Source organism: Protopterus annectens, chromosome 4.part1 (genome assembly GCF_019279795.1).
Source record: "Protopterus annectens isolate FY-2018-M chromosome 4.part1, PAN1.0, whole genome shotgun sequence".
Classification (NCBI taxonomy): domain Eukaryota; kingdom Metazoa; phylum Chordata; order Ceratodontiformes; family Protopteridae; genus Protopterus; species Protopterus annectens.
The window spans coordinates 1,006,894,174-1,006,918,696 of record NC_056734.1 but is presented as its reverse complement, the minus strand read 5'-3'; the positions used below and the strand labels follow the sequence as shown (position 1 = coordinate 1,006,918,696).

Sequence of the window (24,523 nt, the reverse complement as noted above, 5' to 3'; positions counted from 1 at the left end):
CTCCTTGGAGGAAGTCTGACAGTTCTTTTAGTAGATCCCTCTAAAGCCTGGTGAAATGTGAGACAGTTCAATGACTGTAACATAAAAGCTGCTGAAGAGAAGACACAGTTTCCATACCTGTCCATGGTCCTGGAATCCTTATTAGAAGGCTGGATGGAGGAACTAGTCTCGGAAAGTTCCTTTTTTTGTGACAGCCACCACAACCATGACATCTACTGCTACACCCTTGGTACGGAATGATTGGCCTTTTGGCACTGTAATGTACTTGTCTGGTCTCCTAGGAGTGGGCTCTATGGAGTCTGGGGTCTCCCAGTCCTTCCGAGAGATTATCTGACTAAGCTCAATGGAAGGCGGTGTCACCCACAAGGTAGAAGGGTAAGATCCGAGGCCTTCAGGTATATCGACTAGCCGGCTGAAGGGGACGAGCACTGCCAATCACCTCTCTATTTCAGAATTTCCAGGATGTCTCCAAGGAGGTGACCGTGGGGTCCCTTCTGCTTCATCGAGGTCGGTATCCAAAGTGACAGACTCCTCTGTGGAGTCCAGATGCTTCCTCTTGCATGATGTTTTCTGAGGTACTATCTCAGTAGGATATTCTGGAGAAGTTTTGGAAGGGGGGGGGGAGGAGTCCCTTGGGGAGCATCCTGAGGCCTTGGATCTCTGCGGTGTGGTGGATGGAGGTGATGAGGCAAAGACACCTGTGACATTGACTGAGGAAGCTCCGAAGGAGGCTGTCCCCGAGACTGATGAGCAGTTATCACCCTCCTTATAACGTGAAAAGCAGACTGTCCCTGCTCCAATGAACTCCCAGACCCAACAACACAGATGTCAGAGGCGAAAGAGCCCTCAACGCAGGAGAAGGAAGCTCCGAAGAAGAGGTGGGAGCCAAACCCACCTGCGCCGATGCTCCCAGAGAGACAGTCAGATCCGAGGAGATCTGAACATGCTCAGAGGACCCGACCAGTGAGTGTCGGCTCCCAGAGGTCTCCTGCTCCGACTGGGCGAAGACGCTCAGGGCGGACATCAGCTCCAAGGAATTAAGAGGTCCCAGATCCGATACAGACACCAGTTGGATGTCGGAGTCTTCCAGTTCCGACACTGAAGGATGGATCAGAGGAGTAAGTAGGCACCGCAGGGGATGGATGAATCTGATCAGACTCCTTTGGGTTTGGATTCAAAAGAAGCTTGGCCAAGGCAGGTGTCTTGAGAAGGCTTTGCATCACCCTATCCACATCTTCATCTGAGAGACTCCTAGTGGATAACACTGGCGATCAGGACCTGGTAAGAAAGGGTGAAGGGAGCTGGGACGTAATAGGTTCCAAGGATGGAGAACAGCTCCGACAGCAGCACTCCGTGGGCAATGGGGTCTTCGGAGCAGATTTTGTGGAGGTCTTCAGATCCAAAGCCTTGGACTGATCCAAGGAAGTTCCCGGATTCGTAGAAGCTGAATGCTCTGTAGGTGCTGTCAAAGCAGATGTCTTTGGTAGCTTGGCTCTCGGTTTTGACAAAGCTTTTGAAGCCAGAGAAGGCCGTTTCCTTGACCTCTTAAACTTCTCTGATTTAGGAGGAGAGGGATAAGAAGAAGAAACAACTATCAACCCCTTCAAAATCAATCTGTTGTTACGTTCCATAAGTGCCCTTTGATTAAAGTTGTGGCATACAGAAGATGATTCTTGTAAATGAGGAGGCCCCAAATAGCATACACACAATGTGTGCGAGTCACTGAGGGGCATCTTCTTGCTGCATTTCTCGCATTTCTTAAATCCTAACAGCTTCCCTTCCTTTTGGAACATACTGAAAGAAGTCTGAAGCGCACCCAGAGAAAAAGCCAAAAAATAAGGGAAAGAAAGACCAGCCTAGTATTTTTTTTAAACTACGGAGCAGAAAGGTAAGGGAAAGTACTCTAACTTAAATGGACTTTGTAGGGAGAGAGGAAGAAGTCCTTTAATTTAAAAAGACTTTTTGGTTAACCACTCTCAAACAGAAACGAGTGGTAACCAGAAGGGAAAGGAAAGGATTTAGTCCTAAATAACTAGAAAGGACCCTAAAGAAAAAGAAAAAGGTTTGGGATGAGAGTTAGACGTCCTAAACTAAAAATGGATGCTAACAAAGGGGGGGGATTACTAATAAGGAAATACTACAAAAAATACAAGGAGAAAAATAACAGGGAAGGAAATTACTAGCTAAAGAAATAATGCTAGAGAAATTCAAAGACTTAGCCCAGAGCTTGCTTGAAGAACCTCCTCTCAGCGTGGCAAAGGAGATATAAGGAAGTTAGGGAACTGCATTATGGGTAGGGAAGGAGTCCCATGAGCTTTGCTGAAGTCCTCGAACTTTTGTAAAGGCCAAGATGGATCTGACACATTGGATCCAATCCAATCAGTGAAAATAAAAGTGAGATTGACCACAATACATGATTTCTTAGACTTAGTCTTAGGCTCCAAGGGGTCTCTCAGAGGTAGAGAGTGGCCTTTGCTTAGGGTCCTTGCAGGAAGAACATGAAGCCATGGAGGGGGACTTAGCCTCAGAAGCTGAGGAAGGAAGTAGACCCCTCAAGATCAACGTATTGTGTATATCCACCAGTACACGCAAATTAAAAACATGTATCACAAGAGACTTTAAGATGTTCAGCACCCAAACAGCAGATGCACTCCTTGTGGGCATCTTAATTGGGGATCTTGTGCCCACAAGAAGTGCATCCCTTGAAACAAGAAGGCTTGTCTGAAATAACAGATACAGAACAGTGGCTGAACCCCACCAAAAAGAGAAAAATTAAAACCGTCACACACACACTTTTTTTTTTTTTTTTTTTTGCAAGGAAAGACTTTATAAGACAAAGTGTACAGATAAAGAAAGAGCACACATGCGCCAACTGTAAACCACTAAGAGGAGAAGCACACAGCAGAAAAGGAAGAAACTTTATAAAGGCCTACCTTATCACTTCGAACTACAGAATTATCAACTAAGATGCGCTCTAACTAGCAACAACGAGGGAGGAGTACATGAGCCAATACCAAAAATCTATGAAAGGATAAGATCGCTCAAGACAGTGGATCTTCCGTCTGTCTTCTGAACGTGGCAAACGAGATCTGGGGTGCTTGGGTGGGTGTAGTGCATTATGGGATGACGGAGGAGCTCAACAGTCAGATCCAAATATGGAAGATGTGGCTGAGCTGGATCTGAACCTGACTGTGAGGAGGAATGAAGAGGACAACATCAGATCTATGGAATAAAATGTTTTTTTTATTTTTCCAACACTTGTCTCATCGGTAATTCACAATGCTATAAATAAAATATTTCAACACAGCACAGGTGGAAGGAGAGAGGAGGGAAAAAAAAATTGCAGTGTAACTACTCTGCTTCCTTGGGAGAGGACAGTCTCTCCTCTCTCCCAAGCAGCACACACTATACTATACTTTTTTTTTTTTTTTTTTTTTTACATACATTTTAAATTAAAACAATGAAACAAGACATTGCATAATAAACTTTATTAGCTGTTCTCCTCTTGGCGGAAATGGAATGACAACATTTTTTATTTACAGACCAGTCACAGTTTTGGTAAGAAAGCAGTCATGAAGTAATTATTTAGAAGCATATATTTTCATATAAAACAACCATTTCTGGATAACAAGCAATGTTCAAGTACCTAGCAGTGCTTTTACTTTGTTAAAGGCATTGTTTATTTATAGAGAAAATTCCTATATACTGTTAAAATAAATTTATATTATATGAACACAAACCTGTACAGTTCTATTGTACATCTATTATGGAAGATCTGACATATGCACTTCCAGGTGGGAAGATGCATCAAAACGATACTTATGAAATCATCCTTGGTTAAAATCATGCATATTACAAGAAAAAAGGCATAGATAAGAGAGGAGAACTTGCCCTTAAGATTTTTCATGAAGCCATTTTCCTCCAAATACTGGTTTTACCCAACCACCTTACTCCCCATTTTGAATTTGTAAAGATCAGTGGTAATTTAATTTCCAAACAATATTCCTAAAATGTAAAAGGAGCAGGTGGTCAAAGTAAATGGGGAAAATATATATATTTGTATACAACTATGTAAAGAAAATAATTCCTGCAATTATAGTGTTTAGACAAAGAAAGTTTAATATATATATTTTATAACAAAATAGACAGTTACTGTGGGTTATTTATTAAAATCTGAAATACCTAAGAATATACTCTTCATATTAACCTATGACCCTCAGCCCTTTCAGCATATGCAATGCCACCCCACTTGAAAAATGCTGCATTTTTATACATTAATTTAACTTGGTTACTCCTAATTAAATTAAACACTTCAAGCACCCAAAACTTTCTTGACAAGATGGAGGAGGATGACTACTAAAAAGAAATGACTACTTAAGACATTTGGTGCAGCCTGATGGACATTAGATGCTGCCAAAAATTATGACCACTGTGAAATTATCAGCAACAATAAAATCATTCTGTGTGAGCAGCAAAAGCAGATAAAAAAGCACATTTGCCAAACCATGCTATTAAAGCTGAACGTGCAAACTTGCTTTCAAGTTTTTCAATTTAAAATGACAGTTTGTCCTTTGTTACGAAAACCAAAAATGAAGACAAGTAAAGCTTCTCTAAAAACTGGTGTAAGACACTTTTTCCCTTAAACATTAAGGAACTGTACCACAGAATCCCACTTTAATAGATGGTCAGACCATTCCTCCTTTCCTTGCTGAAAACGTGCAGTTGAACAAATTCCTGTATAAAAAGCTATTTTAACTAAGGACGACAACCAAACTGTCAAACATGACAGGAAGCTCAGATGTTACAAAGAGGCAGTGGCTAACGTCATACAAGAGTATCAGCAGGTCCTGCAGAAAGGAGTTTAGGGCTGCCAGATGTAGTGGGCAATGTCGATTAGAAAATAAAAAAAAATGTGCATATTCATAATTTTTCCTTGGCAGGAACCCAGATAAAAGGGCCTTCTTGTTCTTCAATAATCTGCTTCACAAGGTTGTATATCTCTTCTAAAGTGTCTCCCTGGACAATGGCTGCAAAAAAATGAAAACAGAACAATATATTAACAAAACAGAATAATTACTATTTCAGTGTGCAGTAAACAACCCTAAAGAATGTACATGTGGCAAATGAAGGAAAACTACAAAACACTGACAAGTATACAAAATCCACTACTGCAGACTTATTGGCCCTGTGCACTCCCCTAGTTATGAAATTGGTTTCTTCCTTAGCCAAGTCAAATACAAAAAGTCATACCTGGCAACAGAATCAGGAGAGCTCAGCTGTGTTGTGCAACAACGTATTTCAGTCATGAATGATAACACTCATAACAGCAGATTTTTCACAATTCTTCAAATGAAGGGTGCAAAGAACTTGCTCATTTTTCATTTTACAGATGGAAGGACTTGTTGCTGTGGTTATCATAAAATTAGTGAGTACACTGATAACATATTTTAATTTTATACTGGTCTTCATTTCTAACTCCAGTTTATGTTTTCTTTTGAACGGACCGATTCAAAGATACAAAGAAAAATAAGGTGTGCATTTTATTTCTTACCGTAAGATGGATACAAGTGTTGCGACAACAATTACTTATGAAATTGTGAAGAAGAATACTTTGGGTTATCCTTTAAATTAGGGACTCCCGAGACTCAAGAGCTTAAAGTCTGTGGTTATTCTAAGGTAGGAACGCTGTTATAGTTTTCTGTCAGCCCTACCAAACTGCACCTACTGTGTTGTTAAAAATGCCTACTCAACCTGCTGTGCACTTATTTTGATTAAAGCACTGTTACCCTCCCCATGCCTGAATTATTCACACAGCCGCACTTCAGGGAGTGTGTTTGTTTTTTATAAATTACAGCCAGGTTTAAGTATACCTTCTATAAAAGGTAGATATTCGGAGAGATACCACTATGAAAGCAGATCAAAAACATGGGTTTGCACAGTTTCATAGGCAAGTTCTTTGTTAGCTGCCTTTGTGGGTCACTTTAAGCCTAGCCAGTTTCTCTTTTTGTGCTCAAAATAAACTATCCCATACATGATAACTGTATATTACCCCTAATGAAATTAAATGAGATCATACCAAAAATAATTTGAGGGGACCCGTGCATGGGATAAAGCATTTAGGAGCTGCCTCTATTAGTAGTACAGGGGGAAGTCCTGGGGTAAAATTTCTGTTTCCATCCACAGATCTAAGTTGCACTTTAAAATGGACAGGGATGTGCTTCACTTTTTGTGGATGGGGAGTCTGTTCCACAGCAGCGGTATCCTCTGTGAAATAAACATGTCCCTCCAAACCATTCTGTTGATGTTGCAAATGATCTTAATTCAACATCTTATTCAAGTCTACTTAAGCCCAGAAGCTGAAAAAATAAGTCACATCTTCCCTGCGAAAAATATACTTCTCGAACTCTTAGGATAAGAAATATGGACAATGCCTGAAATAATGGGGGGGGGGGGGAGGCAGTTTTTAAATATTGCTCTTATAAACTTAGAAAGTTGATAAAATAACATTTCTTGTTAGCATGCATTTTTTGAAGGACATACAGTCTGAAATTCAAATGTATGTCATTTATATAGTGACTTCAATCCTAAGTGATTTGTCAGAAAACCAAACATTTTATGAGGAACAGACCAAAGATATGAAGCAAATTTCTGAATAGTTGACAGATATGGTGAAGAATCAGCAGGACTATTGTCCTGGCTACATTGACATGTACGTAGTACAAAGCTTCCCTTACATATTCTAGATTGCTCTGTGTTCTCTTCATTAAGCCAGCATTCACTGCAGGAAGACAGATTGCCAGGCTAACAATTCTGTCTAGACTAAAGTGTATACTGTGGTATAATTACGTATAACAAAAAAAAAAGCCTACCTAATCTCAAAAATATTCAAATTAAATATGAACATAAAAATGCAAAACATTCAAAAGTTAAAATCTTTAATAAACCACAGATTAAACTATTGGACAAGAGTATTTCATATACAGAAGTTATTACACAAATAAATAAGCTTAAATCAAACAAAGCACCAGGTAATGATGGTATTATACCAGAGATATATAAAATCCTTTCTAAAAGTACATATTCATTAATACATAAGGTTTTTATTTTGGCCCAAACTGAGTTAATAACCCCCCCATCTTGGCAATATACATTTATTTCGCCAATTTTAAAACCTAATAAAGATCCAACTAGATGTTCTTCATATCGGCCCATCTCATTACTTAATGTTGATTATAAAATGTTTATGAGTATTTTTGCTGATAGATTGAAGACAATCATTCCCGGCATTATAGATATAGATCAGACAGGCTTCATTGTAAATAGAAATACTTTTGATAATATAAGAAGAACTTTAACATTAATAGATTTTGCAAATATGAAAAAGAAAGATTTAACACTTATTAGTCTTGATATAAGTTCAGCATTTGATTCAGTAAGTTGGGACTATCTGTTTACCTTAATGAAGTGCACAAACTTCTCAGATGCATTTGTAAATCTAATTGAGCATTTATACAAAGGAACATTGGCTTATATTAAGGTAGGAACTTATGTTTCACAAAAAATACCCATTTTTAAAGGTACAAAACAAGGATGTCCACTTTCTCCACTATTATTCACTTTAGTAATGGAGCCTTGGGCTAATTTGATCAGAAACAGTACTGACATAGAGGGTTTTGAAATAGATGAAAATACAACATCCAAAATTCAACTTTTGCAGATGATGTTCTAATTACATCAGCAGGATCTAATTCTTCTATGCAGTCTCTATTTGATAACATGATGAATTTTAAAAGTATTTCTGGTTTAATATTCAATGAAGAAAAACTAAAATACTACCTATATATACACGAAAAAATATTCTCATTAGTGATTTTACTAAATATGTACCCAATTCAGGTCAGATAACTTATTTAGGTATAATACTATCTAAAGATATTAAATCTATTATATATAATAATTATAATACCTGTTTTCTTAATATACAAAATCTTTTTAATACCTGGAATAATATGTTTTTACTATGGAGGAGAGTCTTACAATTATTAAAATGATAATATTCCCCAAGATTTTATACTTAATACAATCAATAATACTTCCACCTACAAAAATAATTATCAAGAAACTGAATACACTAATGTTAAATTTCCTATGGGCACCTAATAGACCTAGGATTGCATTAAAGAAACATACTAATAGCTGGTCTCAAGGGGTATTTCTTTTCCAGACTTTAATTTATATACTATCTCTTCTATTGTAAAAGTTATTACTTTATTAATAGATCAGTCATATGTCACAAAATGGAAAGATTATTAGGAGCTAATTAGTATGCACTTCATGAAAATCTCCTTAACACATAAAAATATGATTGTAAATAACTCCATGTTATGGTTACTAAAGGAATTTTGTACTTCACCTATTACACCTAAACATATGGTTTGTTACCCATTAAATATTATTATTAGTTATCGTAACTTTATATTCATGCACCCTAAGTATAGGGAATGGAATTTTATTATATTCCTATAATGTATACTCAGGGTATGCTTTTGTCATCTACTTCTGAAGGAACTCATTTAGCTATAGATAATGATCTAAAGTACTGGTATCAGTTGATATCTGATAATAAAGTTAAAAATCTAGATTTCTTAAAACAAGAATTTGATCGAAGAGAAACTTGCTGGTTAGAGGTTCAGACCTTTAGACAACATCTCATTAATAAAATAGATCTAATGTCTATAACAGTTAAAGAATCTATTCCAACACTGATTGATTACTTGATATTAAATTTACAACATAAAGTTTCTGATAAAGGTAAACTTTCATACATACATAAAATTATCAGACAAGAAACTTTTTACAGTGTAGATTCATACTGGAATTATTTCACTTCTATTAATGGGGACCCACCAAATCAACAAGATAAACAATATATTTTGGAATCTGTTTATAGAGCTACGTCTTCCATTGTCTGGAGACTTTATACATGGAAATTTTTACATAGATCTTTTTATACACCTTTGATGATGAATAAAATAAATAATAAAGATAATTTATGTAAGAGATGTAATGTAGAAATTAATGCTGACTGGGCTCATATGTTTTATGACTGTATAAAATTGAAAGAATACTGGAAGTCAATTAATGAATTTTTGCAGGCTCTTTTTACAGATAATTTCATTATTTCTAAATCTCTTATATTATTCAACACACCTGTACCTCAAAGTGTTAAAAAGGTTAAGCTTCCCTTGTTATGGTCTATTCTAGCAGTGGCTAGGAAAATAATAACTAGAAATTGGATTTCAGATACACCTCCTTCGTTCAATGAATTTAAAAATGTTATGAATATAGTGTGCCATATGGAAATAAACACAATTAGGACAAGAACAAATAGAAAAACATCTTATTATATTGTATGGGATAATTTACAAAATTTGTTAAAAAAATTTTAATTTCAATAGCATGGTATTTTAGTTTAATTAATTGATCTGATTGTAGTGGATGTCTTTGTAAATACTTTAGTTGTTTTGTTGAATATTATAATAATACCTATTTTTAATTACTTGTATAAAATTATGATATTTCTCTTATATGTTAAAACAATAAAACTGTTTTGAAAAAAAAAAGTTAAAATCTTGCACATTTGACTTCACAGTTCACATTTATACATCAGAATTACAGTATCTTACTACAGAAAATAAAGTAACAAGTAATACAGATAAACAAACAAGAAAAAAGTAGTATGCATCCAAGACAATAGCAAAAAACTTTGACTAACTCATGCTTACTATAAAGAAGGTACAAGCATCCTTAAAACAAGAAAAGCTGAATCATAGCTCTCAACCTCCTATCTCCAAAATGAGGAACAGTAGCCCTCATAATGTGGAACAAATGGACAAAATGTGGAAAACATACTAACAGGTTACTAACATCTGAAAGTAGGAAGGTTATAAGATGGTTAAAATGTGCTGGTTTTACTTACATAAAATATCTTTTAATGAATTAATGTGATTAATTTCTACTTATGCTGGATATCAGTGAAAAATTTCAAACACTGGATGTGTGAGACACCCTTTCACTGTGGAAACTCGCTCAACACAAACTTTTTTAGCCCCATAATAAGGTACAATTGAGAGGTATGAACTGGATAATAGAAAGTATTGTTTGTTTCTTTATCCAGTTTGGGGTTGCATGGAAGGGTAGGGTCAAGACAGGCAGCAATCCTGGATAGGAAACCAATGTATCACAGGACACACACAAAGCATCCAGTGAAAAGCCATACAGACAACGTAGACACCACAACTGAGAACTGTTACTGCAGTAACACACACATTTAACTTGTATTTGAAAATAAAACAGTCTTCAGTGTACGATTTATAGAGTTGAACAGAATTGTTTACAAATGAAAAACCTCATATTTATGAACTAAAAATCTAATCAACTCTGCAATCTGGCTGGAGTACTTAAATACTGCTCTTTTACATTTCACTTTTACTGCTATTTAGTAGTTAAAGAAGCAAAAGGATTGTCGGTAAACTGCAAATAAATGTATCTGGAAATATATTTAACTAAGGTGAAAAGAAAGTATTATAAATTAACCTGCATCTTGAAATTTATTTAGAGAAGAAAAAGTACTGTAACTCTGCCTTTTATTTAAATGTTAACTAGGTAAGCCCACTGGACACACGTGTCCCTTTTCAGAAGCAACCCAAGAGCACTGCCTTAAAAACTGACTTACTCAGTCATATGAACATCTTTCAGCAAAAATAAACAGAGCTGCATGGCAAGAACTTTCAGATTTTAATTGCATTTCTCCAACAATAAAGTAAAGGAAGAGCTGCCAAAGAAGTTTTTTGAATCTGGAACTAAATACATACAGGACGCTAGGGAAATGTGTTTGTGTGCTACTGTTAAACTGACCTCTATGAACATACACTTTCACTGCTGTACTGTCTTCTTCAGGGAAGGTCACTAAGAACAAACCACAACATTTGGGTAGAACCTCAGGCAGTACTTCATCCTAGTCTAAGAGGTGGGAACATGAAAAAGGCACATTCTAAATAATTATAAGTAACACCACAGGAAAAACAGGTTACCAAAAAGTACAGTTTTGTACCTACCATAAATGTAGATGTTCGAAGATCCACATTGCTGCAGTCCTTACACTTGGGTAGTCCGCTGTCCTCGGTCGGCCCGAATATCAAAGTATAAGGCTGACGTCGGTCAAGGCGCATTTGACTGACATCAGGACGTCAGGGTACAAATGCGCATGACCGACGTCATATCCTCAGTCTTTTCTTGCCCCAGATGTCAGAAGACCCTAAAAATAAAGGTCAAAACCAAAAGACAGCAAACAAACAAACAAGCACCCTTGCCCTAATTATATGTACAAAATATACACTATATACACAATATTTACAACTCAACCCACACAACCACCTCTAACTACAGAGGGGAAGGAGGGAGGGTAAATTGGACTGCAGCAATGTGGATCTTCGAACATCTACATTTATGGTAGGTACAAAACTGTACTATGTTCTTCATCTCACATTGCTGCAGTCCTTACACTTGGGTAGAATCCCAAAGCAGAGGTATGGGAGGATGGCCAAACTATAAGGAAGCAGGAGCTGCCAAAATGCCCTGCAAAACAGCAGTGGCAAAACCAGCCCTGGATTTAGAGTAAAGTGGCAGGTGATAATGCCTAGAGAAAGTATGCACTGAACTCCAAGTAGCTGCCTCCAAAATATCCTTGGTTGCCACCCCTCAAAAAGCTGTCAAGTGGCAGTAGCTCTAGTGGAATGAGGCCTAATCCCAGCTGGAATCTCCTTGCCATGATGGGAATAACAGAAAGCAATGCAAAACCCAATCCACTTAGAAATAGTTTGTTTTGACACAGGCTTGCCCTGAGAACTCAAAGCAAAAGAAACAAATAACTGCTGAGACTGCCTGAACCCTTTAGTTCTATCCAAATAATATCGCAACTGCCTGTGTACATCTAAAGTGTGCAAAATCTTTTCCCCTTTATTTTGGGGATTTGCATAAAAAGTAGGCAAATGAATAGTTTGGTTTAAAGCCACACTAGAAACCACTTTAGGCATAAAGGAAGGATTAGTACGTAAAGATACCCTATCCTTATGGAAAATTAAGAAAGGCTCAACCGCCATAAGGGCCTGCAATTCAGAAACCCTTCTTGCAGAGGTAATGGCCAACAAAACAGCAGTCTTCCATGATAAATATTTCAACTCAGAAGTAGCTGCAGGCTCAAAAGGTTGTAGAGTGAGTTTCTCCAACACAAAATTGAGATCCCAAGCAGGAGTAGGAGCTCTTCGTGGGGGTCTTATATTCTTTGCCCCTCTAAGAAATTGCTTGAACAAAGGATGAGAAAACAATGGTGGGTCACAATCATAGTGAGCGAAATTGCTGCAGCATGAACCTTAATAGAAGAGAAAGACAAACCTTTGTCCAGTAACTCAGTAAGATATTGAAGAGCCACACTCAAATTAGGCTCAGAAACATCAAAATCTTTTGCTGCACTCCAAAATAAAAATCTCTTCCATTTATCTGCGTACACTTTCCTTGTACTAGGCCTTCTAGCTTCCAAAATAACATTCAAAACTTGCTGAGGAAGAGGAGGCCCACTATGGTTCAAAACAGAATATGCCAGGCTGTTAGGTGCAGAGAGTGAAGCTTGACATTGAGCAAATGGCTGTCCTCCTGTGACAACAGGCGTGGAATCGAAGGCAAAGGCCATGGAGGCTTCCGTACCAGACTTCTCAGTAATGGATACCAGTGCTGTCGAGGCCAATCTGGAGCTATTAAAATCATCCTTGGCTTGTCCTGTCTGACCTTTAGAAGTACCTTTGGGAGGAGAGGCAGAGGTAGAAAGGCATACACATGAAGACTGTTCCAGTTGAAAGAAAGAGCATCCACTTTCCAAGCTGTGGGATGAAACCTTTTTGTGCAAAACTTTGGCAGCTGATGGTTTAGTGGAGAAGCGAACAGATCTATGTCTGGAGTTCCCCATGACACTGTCAATTTCTGAAATACATGAGGATCCAATTTCCACTCGTGGGGATCCATAATTCGTCTGCTCAACACATCTGCTAAGGAGTTCTGTGCTCCTGGCAGAAACCTTGCCTGAAGATTGAGCTGTAAACTGAGAGCAGTCTCCCACAAAATCATTGCTTGCCTGCATAGAGGATAAGAATCGTTCCCCTTGCTTGTTGATGTACCACATGACAGTTGTGTTGTCTGTTAGAATCAACACCTGCCCTGGAAGAAGTAAATCCTTGAAAGCTATTAATGCAAACTGGACTGCTAACATCTCCTTCAGGTTGATATGTAGATGTTGTAGTCTGGCAGGCCACTTGTCTTGTATCCACTTTCCATTTAGATGAGCTCCCAAGCTTTGTCTGAGGCATCTGTCGTTAAAATCTGACTCGCCTCTGGCCGGGTCACAGAGAGTCCCTTGTTTAGGTGACATTCCTGAGCCCACCACAAAAATTCCTTTTGAATGCAAGGTATTATCTGAATGACAGTGTCCAGATCCTGGCAGTGCTGTGTCCATACATTTTTGAGATACCATTGCAGCTTCCTCATATGCAGTTTGGCATTGGGAAGCACCAGAATACAAGATGCCATGAACCCTAAGGCTTGAAGGACTGTCCTTGCAGTCAGCCCGGACTGATGAGATAGTTGATGGAAGTAAAGGGAAAGACTCTTTTGTTTGTCCGGGGTTAAAAAGGCCATCTGGGATGCTGTATTCAGTCTCACACCCAGAAAGCACATGTCCTGAGAGGGTACTAGACTGGACTTTATTTCGTTCACAGAATACCCCAGGCATCTTAGCACTGCTATCACATATTCCAAATGATGAAGAAGCTCTTCCCTTCCTTGAGCCAGAATCAGGCAGTCGTCCAAATAAGGATAGATCTGTATTCCTTTTAGCCTGAAGAAAGCTATCACTGGAGCCAGAACTTTCGTGAACACTCTGGGCGCAGTAGATAAGCCAAAGGGCAATGCAGAGAACTGATAGTGAGAAGTCCCAGCTCAAAAACGCAGATACTTCCTGCAACTTGGTCTGATAGGAACATGAAGGTAAGCCTCCTTGAGATCCAAAGTTACCATCCAATGATCTTTGCCCAGCAGAGGTAAAAGCTGCTGTAACGTCAACATTTTGAACTTGGGAATGTCCAGATAAGTGTTGAGGATAGATAAATCCAAAATTGGTCTCCACGTGTTCCCCTTCTGTGGTACTAGGAACAGGCGAGAATAAAATCCTAGGCCCACTTCTGGCATAGGGACCGGCTGTATGGCCCCTATTTGGAGTAACAGAGAAACTTGCTTGTGAGCCTCTATTCTTTGTTGAGGAGGAACGTCTGGCATGCCTTTGAAAGGAGGCAAGGTATGGAAATAAAACCTGTAACCGTGGTGTATGATATCCAATACCCATCTGTCTTGGGTAATTAAACTCCAATTTTCTTTGAAAAGTGCCAACCTTCCTCCCAAAGGTGCTGCCAGGCGAGAAGGCTCTGGCAGCTGAAAAGGTAGGTCATTGGGTCTGTTTACGAAAGGACTGACCCCTGCCCTCACCTGAAGACTGTGCAGGAGAACTCCCTGTTCTAGGCCTGAAAGAGCCCTGAGCTCTGCCCCTACCACGTCTAGATCTACCCCTAGACTGGGAATCATAAGAAGGATACGTCCACCCCTTAGTAGGCCAATTTCTACTAAACTTTGGAGGCTGGACCTGCAAAAAATCTTTAACAGTCTGCATAGACTTAGCCTTGTCTTCCATTTTCTTTAAAACTGCCTCAACAGGAGAACCAAACAACACGTCAGATTGTAAAGGAACATCTAAAATCCTTGTTTTAACATAGTCAGATAAATTTTGATCCCTCAGCCAGGCGTGCCTGCGAAGAACTGACCCAGTGGCAGCCACCCTAGACGAGGCCTGTACAGCATCAAAACCACATTGCAAAGAATGCTTACCCACCTGTTCAGAAACATGTACTAAATCTTGCAACTCTTTACAATCAATACCTTCTGCCAGAGCATCAACCTTAGACTTCAATTGTGAAAGGAGATAGTTTTGGTATTTCAACATGTGAAACTGGCAATTCAAAGCCCTCATAGCAAGAGTGGAAGAAGTATAAACTTTCTTTCCCCATCTATCCAAGGCCCTGGCCTCTTTATCTGCAGGAACCGGATTCTTTACAACAGAAGCCTTAACACCTTTAGGCCCCTGGCTAACAGTTTCTGGGTCTGCCCTAGGACTCTTAAAAAGATACTTATGAGCTTCAGGCACCCTGTAATACCTATCCGGTTTAACAGGAGCAGGAGGCAAAGAATCAGGATTAAGAGAAGCCTCTGTAAAAACATCTTCCACTACATCCAAAACAGGAGGTATAGCCAAAGGCCTATGCTGGGGTAAAACAAAAATTCCCTAAGCCTTTTCCTGGAATCAGAGAAGTCCTGACCTTCCCACTTAAAATGCTCCCTCATGGAATGAAGAGTTTCTGAAAAAGAAAAATCCTCAGGAGGAGAAGCAGGAGGAGTAGAATCATCCACATCAGAATCAGAATAAGGAGAGTACTCCTGCAAGTCTTCAGCCGAAGACTCTGAAACATCTGAAGCCTGCTCAAAACTCCCTAGCTCAGGCTCCACCCTAGGTCTCTTATCAGGAGGGGGCATAGAACCCCTAATCAAAGTAATCAAATCTTCCGCCATTTTAAGCATATGCTTCTTGGGCACAGTTCCTGAAGAACTAGGGGTAACACCAACTGAAGCTAAACCTGGCCTGCCCCTGGGAGAAGCCTTGGAAACAGAAGGAGAGGGCCTAACCACCCTAGGCAGGGAGGGGAGTATAGTAACCTGAGAAGCCCCATCAGCCTGGCCTGCCTCCTGAGAGGCCACATCCTGCAATAACAAAGTCTCTCCCTGGGATCCCAAAGAAACCTCCGGTGGAACCACCGGCTCCACCGACACCTCTAAAGAACCGGCGTCCGGTACTGACGGTTCCTCTAGCCTAGGTTTAACTGCTTTGTCCTTGCGCTTCTTCGAAGAAGCGGGCGTCGGAGCATCCGACGGCATTTTATAATTGCACCGCTTCCCAAAGACTAACCTGGCACAATCTAATCTTCTCTTTATAGTGCGCTTATTGAATCTAGCACAAGAGCGACACCCAACAACGTCGTGCTCAGGCCCTAAACAAGGAATACACAAAGTATGGTAGTCTCTATGCGGTATCTGTTTCCCACAAGAAATACAATTATTCACTTTTTCTGACATCCGGTAAACCACTGAGGCAAGAAAAAACTAAAATATTCCCCAACGGGGTACTTAGCCAACTTTGACTCGGTCTGAAACTCCGAAATCGAACAATTTCAGAACGCCAACCGGCACTTGCAACGCTGCTTCTGCATCGGACCATGCGGCAAAAAAGACTGAGGATATGACGTCGGTCATGCGCATTTGTACCCTGACGTCCTGATGTCAGTCAAATGCGCCTTGACCGACGTCAGCCTTATACTTTGATATTCGGGCCGACCGAGGACAGCGGACTACCCAAGTGTAAGGACTGCAGCAATGTGAGATGAAGAACATCATGCACATTATATAGAACTTTCCATATGCAGCTTGTTGGCATAATGTAATAAATATAAATCTGTATGAAGAGGTTATTCAAAAAAAGTGATGGCTTTATCACAATGAAAAGCTTTGCTGGTAGCTGGAAAGCTGCTGTGTTCATAAAGTGGTATAAATCCTGGAGTATTACCCAGGCAGCCACAGTTCAATTAGTGGCCTGGGGGGCAGGAGTAAGTGATGAGATGCCACTTTGCAGGTTCATCTCTCCCTTTGTTGCATGTTCCCATGGCCAAATTCCCACTGCAGAGTGTACACCCTACAGAAATGTTGACTTTAAGGGGGTAGTGCTTTTCTGAGGGGGTTATGTAACTGACACAAGCAAGTTGAATCTCTCTGATGCCCACTAATCAAGCAAAGTCAAAAATCGGAAATACTACCTGCCTTGTAAATTGGCCTAGCATTAGAATACACAGCCCTAAAGGGGGTCTTGGGAGAGTGGGTCCTTGTTACCAGACATTGGAGGATTGGGACCATGGGTATTGTAAGGGGGGGTAAGACTGCTACCCCTAAAGAAGTAAATCTGATACCTCCCTGCCCCACCACTGTCAAAATGTGCTCAGGAATACCCAACAAATCAGTCCAGAACATCCACCTCAAAGTTTGCATAGGAGGAGGAAATGCCTACAAAACTGGAAAACAAGCATAAGCTCTCTGGGTTTGATGAAAAGGATTAAAACCAACAAATGTGATCTGATACAACACAGAACTATACTAAAATGTTTTAAAATGAAATTAAGTACATAAAAAATATGTGAGAAAGTTCAAATGTAGTATGAAATTAAAACATATCCAATAATTAAAACAATTGTTGATCACCTCTGTGGACTGCATTATACCACTTTTGATGTGGTTGTCTTGAACAAAATATTTCAGGTTCAGTACTCCTAAGTGAGTAGAGGCTGTATGTATGCTCTTTCACTTTATATAAAGCAGTTGGTGTAGCTATTATGTTGTCCTTTTTACTAAATGACCGTTGTACTTATGGTGGAAAACAGACAGGCAGAGTTTTGCCAGTCATGGTGGTTAGACTGGAAGTTATCAGACATGCATACCTGTCACTGACATTTAACAGTACATACAGTACAACTGTGTAAAGACTTTATCATAACAGCACGTTTGAGTAGGATCATTGTGTTGCAGTACTTATGCTAGCTGGGTCTTCTGTTACAGAAGGCCCAACATCCACAGGTTTGTCTCCCCCTCCACCAAACCAAGCTGATGCCAGCTTTCCTAGGACATTATGAAGTTCTTGGCAAAAAAAGGTGGTGTTCACCTGTACCATCTTTGGTTCCTTCATATCAAAGGAAAGGTTTCCGAGGCTGCTTCTTAGACTCCTCCATTGATGTAGGGAGTCTCTTCACAACCCAAACCTTACGAGATCAGAAAATAACTCAGAACCTGCAGATATTGCAAATGTGGAAGGCTACAGGAGAAGGTATGGGAAGCAGAACAGAGGATAAAGAAAGACACAGACCTTCCTAACTGAAGCGTTTCTCCCTGGGCCTCAGCTGAAAATGGTCTCTGTCCCAGTCGGACTTTTCCGGTAAACAAATTTTAAACAAAAAAATAATAAAATAACCGAAGAAGAAAGCATCCACTTCCTAAGCCTTCTCCTATAGTGCTCTACAGCGCTAATTTGTTCAGTTTTTTTTTTTTAGTCAGAGAAGGAAAGAGATCTACTTATTGCACACCTTACCTGTGCACTAGAAAGAGGTCCCTGTCTAACATCCATTCATAGAGCTCTGTGCTACTGTCCTGCTCAGCTAATCTGCCTACGAGTTCTGATGATGTGTTATGTAGGAGGCCCTGATATAGGTGCCTAATTTTAAGGCTGTCTCCCAAGTCTGCACAGCTACCCTGCAAATGAGGCATGAGTGCCCCCCCCCCCCAGGCTTATATACTTTATCACCATGGTGTTCTCTGTTATGAGGTTTAGGACCCCAACCTTTGAGACTAGCTTGAAAACAATGACTACTTGGATCAGCCAACATGTCCTTCATGTTTATTAATGTCCCCACAACCTGCTTGATGGGCTCCTCTACCTTCTCCTAATTGACCCCATTCATTACACACAGATTGGGGGCAGGGAGTCCCCAGGCTAGATACCCCTATGACCCATTTGTTCCTGCCCCAGCATCCCAATCAGCCCATTCAACCCATGGCGACAGACAGGTGGGCAGGATATAGACCAGTTTGCTAATCCTGCTGGGAGGTCTATCATCTCCCTTGGTGAAAGCACCACCCTTTACCATCTGTGTGTGCTGCACTATAGCTGCTTTCCAAGGGGAAGCAAGCCTCCACACACCAAAATCCCCTCGGCTTATAATGTGAATGCACACTGCAGTGCAAACTCACCAGGCATGAAATCTACAGTATGTAACACCTACTGCTGCATGTCCCTCTCCCCAGGAAGGGAGATGTTCACTCATTCTCCCTTACCAGCTCCTCCAAGCACTCAAGATGCTATCCCAAACCAGGTCACCTATACAACATCTAGGGCTTTATCCCAATCCGCCATGGAACTGTTTCCATGCCTTTTATGTTGATGTGGCTTTTGAACAATCTCCTGTCCCAGATGGCATGAGCCATCTCATCTAGTAATTTCCAAGGCATCTGCAGTTAACATATTGTTTTCAGGTGCTGTTTAAATAAGGCACCCAGATTTTTTTTTCGTCTGTACCTCTTGAATCCTCTACTAGAACGTCTGTCTTTTGCTTGGAAGTACAGGAAAAAAATCTCCTCAAAGGACTGCTTGTGCTGATGCCATATACTTGAGGCACCACTGTACTCTCCTCATATGAACTCTTGCTAGAAAGCTACAAGGATGGTAGATGCTTTGCACCCTAGAATCCTAAGGTACACCACTGCACATACTACCTACCTCTAAGTCTCATCTTGAAAGAACTGTGCTACTGAGTCCATTTGTCTTGGGGCAGAAATGCCTTCAGGCTTTTGGGAGTCCAGCAGTGCCCCTCAAAACAAACATTCTAATGGGTGTCAAGTTGGACTTGGGAAGACGAAGAAAGAGACCCAGGTTCTGAAAACAGTCTAATGTGTAAGTGATTGCCCTCTTTATCCCCTCCCCCGTGACTAAACCCAAATCAGGCAGCCATAATAAATAAGGCTAAATGGGAATGGCCTTTGTTCTACAGAGTGCAATGGTTGGAGCCAGGCACTTGGTATAGACCCTGGGAAAAGTAGCTAATCCAAAGGGCAAAGAGGTAAATTGTTAATGCTAACTCCCCACTTAAACCTGAGAAATCAGGGTCATCCCTGTGAATGAGAAACTTAGGTAGGCATCCCTCAAATCTAGGGCAACCATCAAGAGCCAGGGGGAAGAAAAGGAGGACAGAACAGCTTGGAGAGTCAATATTTCTGACTTTGGTACTTTTAAGAATTAGTTTGGTCTTACCAGATGCCTTTTGTCCTTTGGCACTGATGAAATCTCCAGAAATGTTAGCCTTGACAGAAACTTCAGCTTGTAGCATGTGGGTGACAACAAGCAGAACTCATCTGTCTCCTGTTATATTTTTTCACATAATTTGTAAAGGTGACCAATCAGCCCCTTATTATTATATTATTTGTGGGTGCACAAATCACAAGGGGATTTTGACTACTTGGATCGGGATTTTGGTGGTAGGGGAAAAGTGAAAGAGGGAGAAAAGCATGGTGTATTGTCAAAGCCTTGGCACTGAAACCCCCAGCCTTTCCTTGCATTTATTGTTTTTGTTTGCCACCTTTTTTTTTTTTTGAAACCTTTCTAACCCTTTTTATTATCTTTGCCCTGAAAATAGTACTATGGACACCATGTAGAAGGATAACGCCTACCACATCTGCAAACTGGGGGATAGAGCAGTTGTTTAACTGACTCAAAAAGGTGGTGGAAAAGGGGAACTATTAAAGCTTTCATGAGCAAAGTACAGAAACAGCAACTACTTGTATAAGGAGGAATTGAGGAGTAGTGCAAAAAGCGTCCTTTGGCAGGGACAGGCCCTCATCCAAGCATGTCTTCTAATAAATGACCACTGGAAGCAGCCCTGGATGCCCCATCAACAGTATTAGACATACCTAATGGCATGTGTACTCGATTGAAAAATGGATGGGTCAATTCCAGTATTTTTGTTTTCCAGGATTTGTCAGAGATCTCCCTTGCTTGCTCGTTCAGGAGCTCACCCTGACACCTGATCATACAAGTTTGACAGTTCAGAGTACTGAACATTAGAGGTGCTGCTATGTACACTTGTTTCCCAACTCTATTCAAGATCCTGCACTCCAAATCATTGAAAGTGTAATGGGACTTGGAACCAACTTAAACTACTGCCAAATATGATGTACAGTTCTTGTAGGGGTATCTGAAAGCAGCCTAAACATTGTACAACTGGTCAGGCTTCCTGTGAGTGGGAGGTTGAGAGTCAGGTACTTGGGTGCTGCAAGACCTCTAATACTGTAGAAGCAGCCACATATTTAAGAATATTGAAGCCTAAAAGGTTTATGAATTTCTTTTGGTCCCTGAAACCTCCCTAGATTCACATGGGAAGTAGTCCTTCATAAGAGAGGAAGTATCTCCAAATTAAATGGCCTCAGGGTAGATCCAGAGGACAGGGTGTCCTTATAATTGCTTGTCATGTCACAAAAAGGAAGACGTTTACAACCTGTACATACGGTCTTCCTCCTCTGAATCAGTGCAGTCTGACTCTCTTGAAAGGAAGGGTTCCTTCTTCCTCTTCAGAGGAAGGATGCCTGGCACCAATCGTTTGGGCAGGTGTGATGACATTCAAGCACTGCATAAAGGCAAAGACGACAAACTAGTGTTGGGAGTAAGTGGGAGCACAGAACTTGCCTTGTACCCAAGCAGCAGGTAGTGGGAAGGAGCTTGGAATGGCAGACATCCACATCCTGGACATTTTGGTCCTTGACTTACAAGGGATGACAATCTCAGAGACCTGCAAGTGTGGGTGGTACTTCCAGACCTCCAAACTGTGACTACAGATAATCATGGCATACTCATCATGGGGTACTGCTCCTCCACTTGTGAGCACGAAGTGCGTGCTAGAGTCAGACATCTGGGGTGCAGCTTCTAACCCAACTACAGAAACACAGTCTTGGTTTGGGAGAATGTGTTAAGAGCTGAGGACATGACTTCCTGGGTGCATCAACAGTTGAAGATTTTGAGGCCATAGGCTGTGAAGGTAACTCGAATTTCATATTATTCTCAAGCCTATGGAGATTCACCGGGGTGAACAAATATCCTTGATCGCCATCATTTTTTTTATGGGCCACTTCTACAAAAAATGCATTCTTTCTATGCAGGACATCTGAAAGGAGTGAGTGCTTGGGATCAGTAGACATGCCAACTTACCAGAAAAGTTGCCTCAAGGGTTTGTATTAAAACCGGCAAAATCTCATATAAAACTATATTATAAGAGCATGCCAAACAGAAGACACTTTAGGTATGGAAGTCTATGAGGGGAACCGGAATCTTACCTGTAAACATGGTTACCTTTTCCTGGATGGATATAACCCACTAACACAAGTGATGTCTGAACCCTAATCCACAGCTACATAACAGCAATAACGTCCAGAAAAACACAGCAAAAAGGATGAAAAGATTCCCCAGCAGAGTACTTATCTGTCAAATCTGGAAAGTAATCATTCACCAGAATGACAACAGTAACAAACTGAAACAAAATGTACTGCTAAGCAAAAAAGAACTAAAGATGCTATGTGTTGATGCCACTATACAGACAGCATATTACTCTCACAGGAAAGCCAGTTTCATCCCACCACCAAATCTGCCGCCCAGCCCGTGTCATGCCCCACCAAGTTCTCACCTCTCAGCTCTTCAAGTGAAGGGCAAAAAAAATGCTGAAATTCAAATGCCTTTCTGTAATGGCCTGCCTCTCGTTTACACCGCTACCACTTTGCACCAGGGTAATTGCCCCCATTGCCCACTCCTTCTATGCTACTGATGCACACACACACACACACACACACACACACACACACACACACACCTCTTCAAGTTTTACTTACATTTGTTAACCAGCTGGGAAGTCACATTTTCATTTAGTACCAGAGAGTGACAGAACTCCCAAACTGGTGAATAACTGCAAATACAACTTTAGAAATAAATCAACATAAATGTGAAAATTCATGACAATGTAAAACTAAAATGCATATTACTTCTCATGACAAACTGAAAAACAGATATGAAAATACATATAAAAATAAATATAAATAGAGAAGTTAATGTATATATTAACATAGCTTCATAACAGACAACTATCGAGTCTGATTTTACATAGGTCATTTTACATACAAAAAAGCTCATCAACTCCATGGCAACATTGAAAAAGTAACAAAATGACAAACAGAATGTGAGTAATATAAACCAAAGGTGTGAGAGCTGAAGTTAATAGCTGATAAAAATGTACAAGTAATACCATTAATATACAAGGAGATCATGTAATCAACAGAGGGATATGGTAAATTAAATACCAAGAAAAAGAAGAAAATGATTGGATGTTGTGATGTCATGACTTCCAATCCAATTTTTATGAAGGTGGGCAGTTTGGAATTTGAACTTACTCGCTTCTTTTGCTTTAGCTCTGCAAGGAGCTTATCCCAGGGTCTCCTATACAAACTGCAACAGCTGCCATACCTACTGAGTTGTCAAGGGTTAATGTAGTTTGGCTACAGTCTACTTTAATGGGTGAGCCATCAATTGAGGAAATATTTAGATATTTTTCATTATTGGAACTGGTAGGATCATAACAGGATATATGCTACATCCGATACAAACAAGGTCAATATCAAACAAAACGGCTGAGTTATCTGACAACTAGATTTACAGGCATTTTGAATCTCTAAAACAAATAAACTTCTACAAATGACTTATGTTAAACTTTGTGTGTGTCTTTTTCAAATTACACTGCAGTTTTAAGTATTTCAAATAATTCTTAAACTCAAATTTTCACAAAAAGCAGGTCTTGGCAGCAAAAAAATTAATTCAGTTTGGAAAATAAAACTAGCCTCTTTGCCACATCTAAGTCAGTAAAACAAATGTTGGATTCTTGAACTGCCACTGTTACTTTACAGGGTAACGGCAGCAAATTGCTTTACATAATAACCAATTGTGACATCTGAAAGCATTCTTTTTAAATTGTCCTGCTCAAAAAAAAAAAAAACAAAAATACATACACAACACTTTATATACAGTAAACATTTCTATGACTATGAGAGACATACCTGTGAAATGCTCTGTAAATTCTTGCTCTAGCTTCATTGCCCTTTCATACGTTTTCCTTGCTTGTTCTTCTGTTAAACGTTTATTCATTTCCCTATTACAAAAAGTATGCAATTCTATAAGGCAATACAATGCTCTCAAGGATATCTATAAATGTACAGTTGTGAGAGTATACTCACCGTAACAGCTGTATTCATGGAATATGGGGAATATATCTTTCAACCTGGAATCATCAAAAATCTGGACAAAGGTCCATGAAAAGTAGGTACAACTGGCCAAAGATTGGGATTCTGATTAACAAAATGTCTGTATGTAATCATGTAACCTTGCACACTTCAATGGAATTGTGGGATATCAACATGAAGATTGAAGTCACTAAATAATAAATAATGGCAGATACTTGAATTTCAGACTTTATACCCATCAAAAAATACACAGTAATGCAAAGCCTGTTATTCTAGCAACTATCTGAGTTTACAGAAGCAATATTTAATCTGCTCCTATTTTTGGCCCTTTGTCCCAACATTATTTTTGGCTTTTTCCCGATTTCCTGCTCTGAGAAATCGAGAGGTATGGTTATGAGATGTGCTGTCAAATTCAAATCCCAAACCAACACACATTCAAACTAAGTACTCT

General features: G+C 39.8%; 1 protein-coding gene across 1 annotated transcript in view; it reads right to left on the bottom strand.

Annotated features, from left to right (window-relative positions):
• Positions 1 to 3,473: 3,473 nt before the first annotated feature.
• Positions 3,474 to 24,523, bottom strand: part of DLG1 (discs large MAGUK scaffold protein 1) — a 3,205,960-nt gene continuing 3,184,910 nt past the window's right edge. The window contains exons 27-28 of the mRNA XM_044070715.1: positions 23,890 to 23,981; positions 3,474 to 5,027 (exon numbers count right to left, since the gene is read on the bottom strand). Coding sequence (XP_043926650.1) covers positions 4,921 to 5,027; positions 23,890 to 23,981 — 199 coding nt within the window. The 3' untranslated portion in view covers positions 3,474 to 4,920. The remainder of the gene's footprint in view (positions 5,028 to 23,889; positions 23,982 to 24,523) is intronic.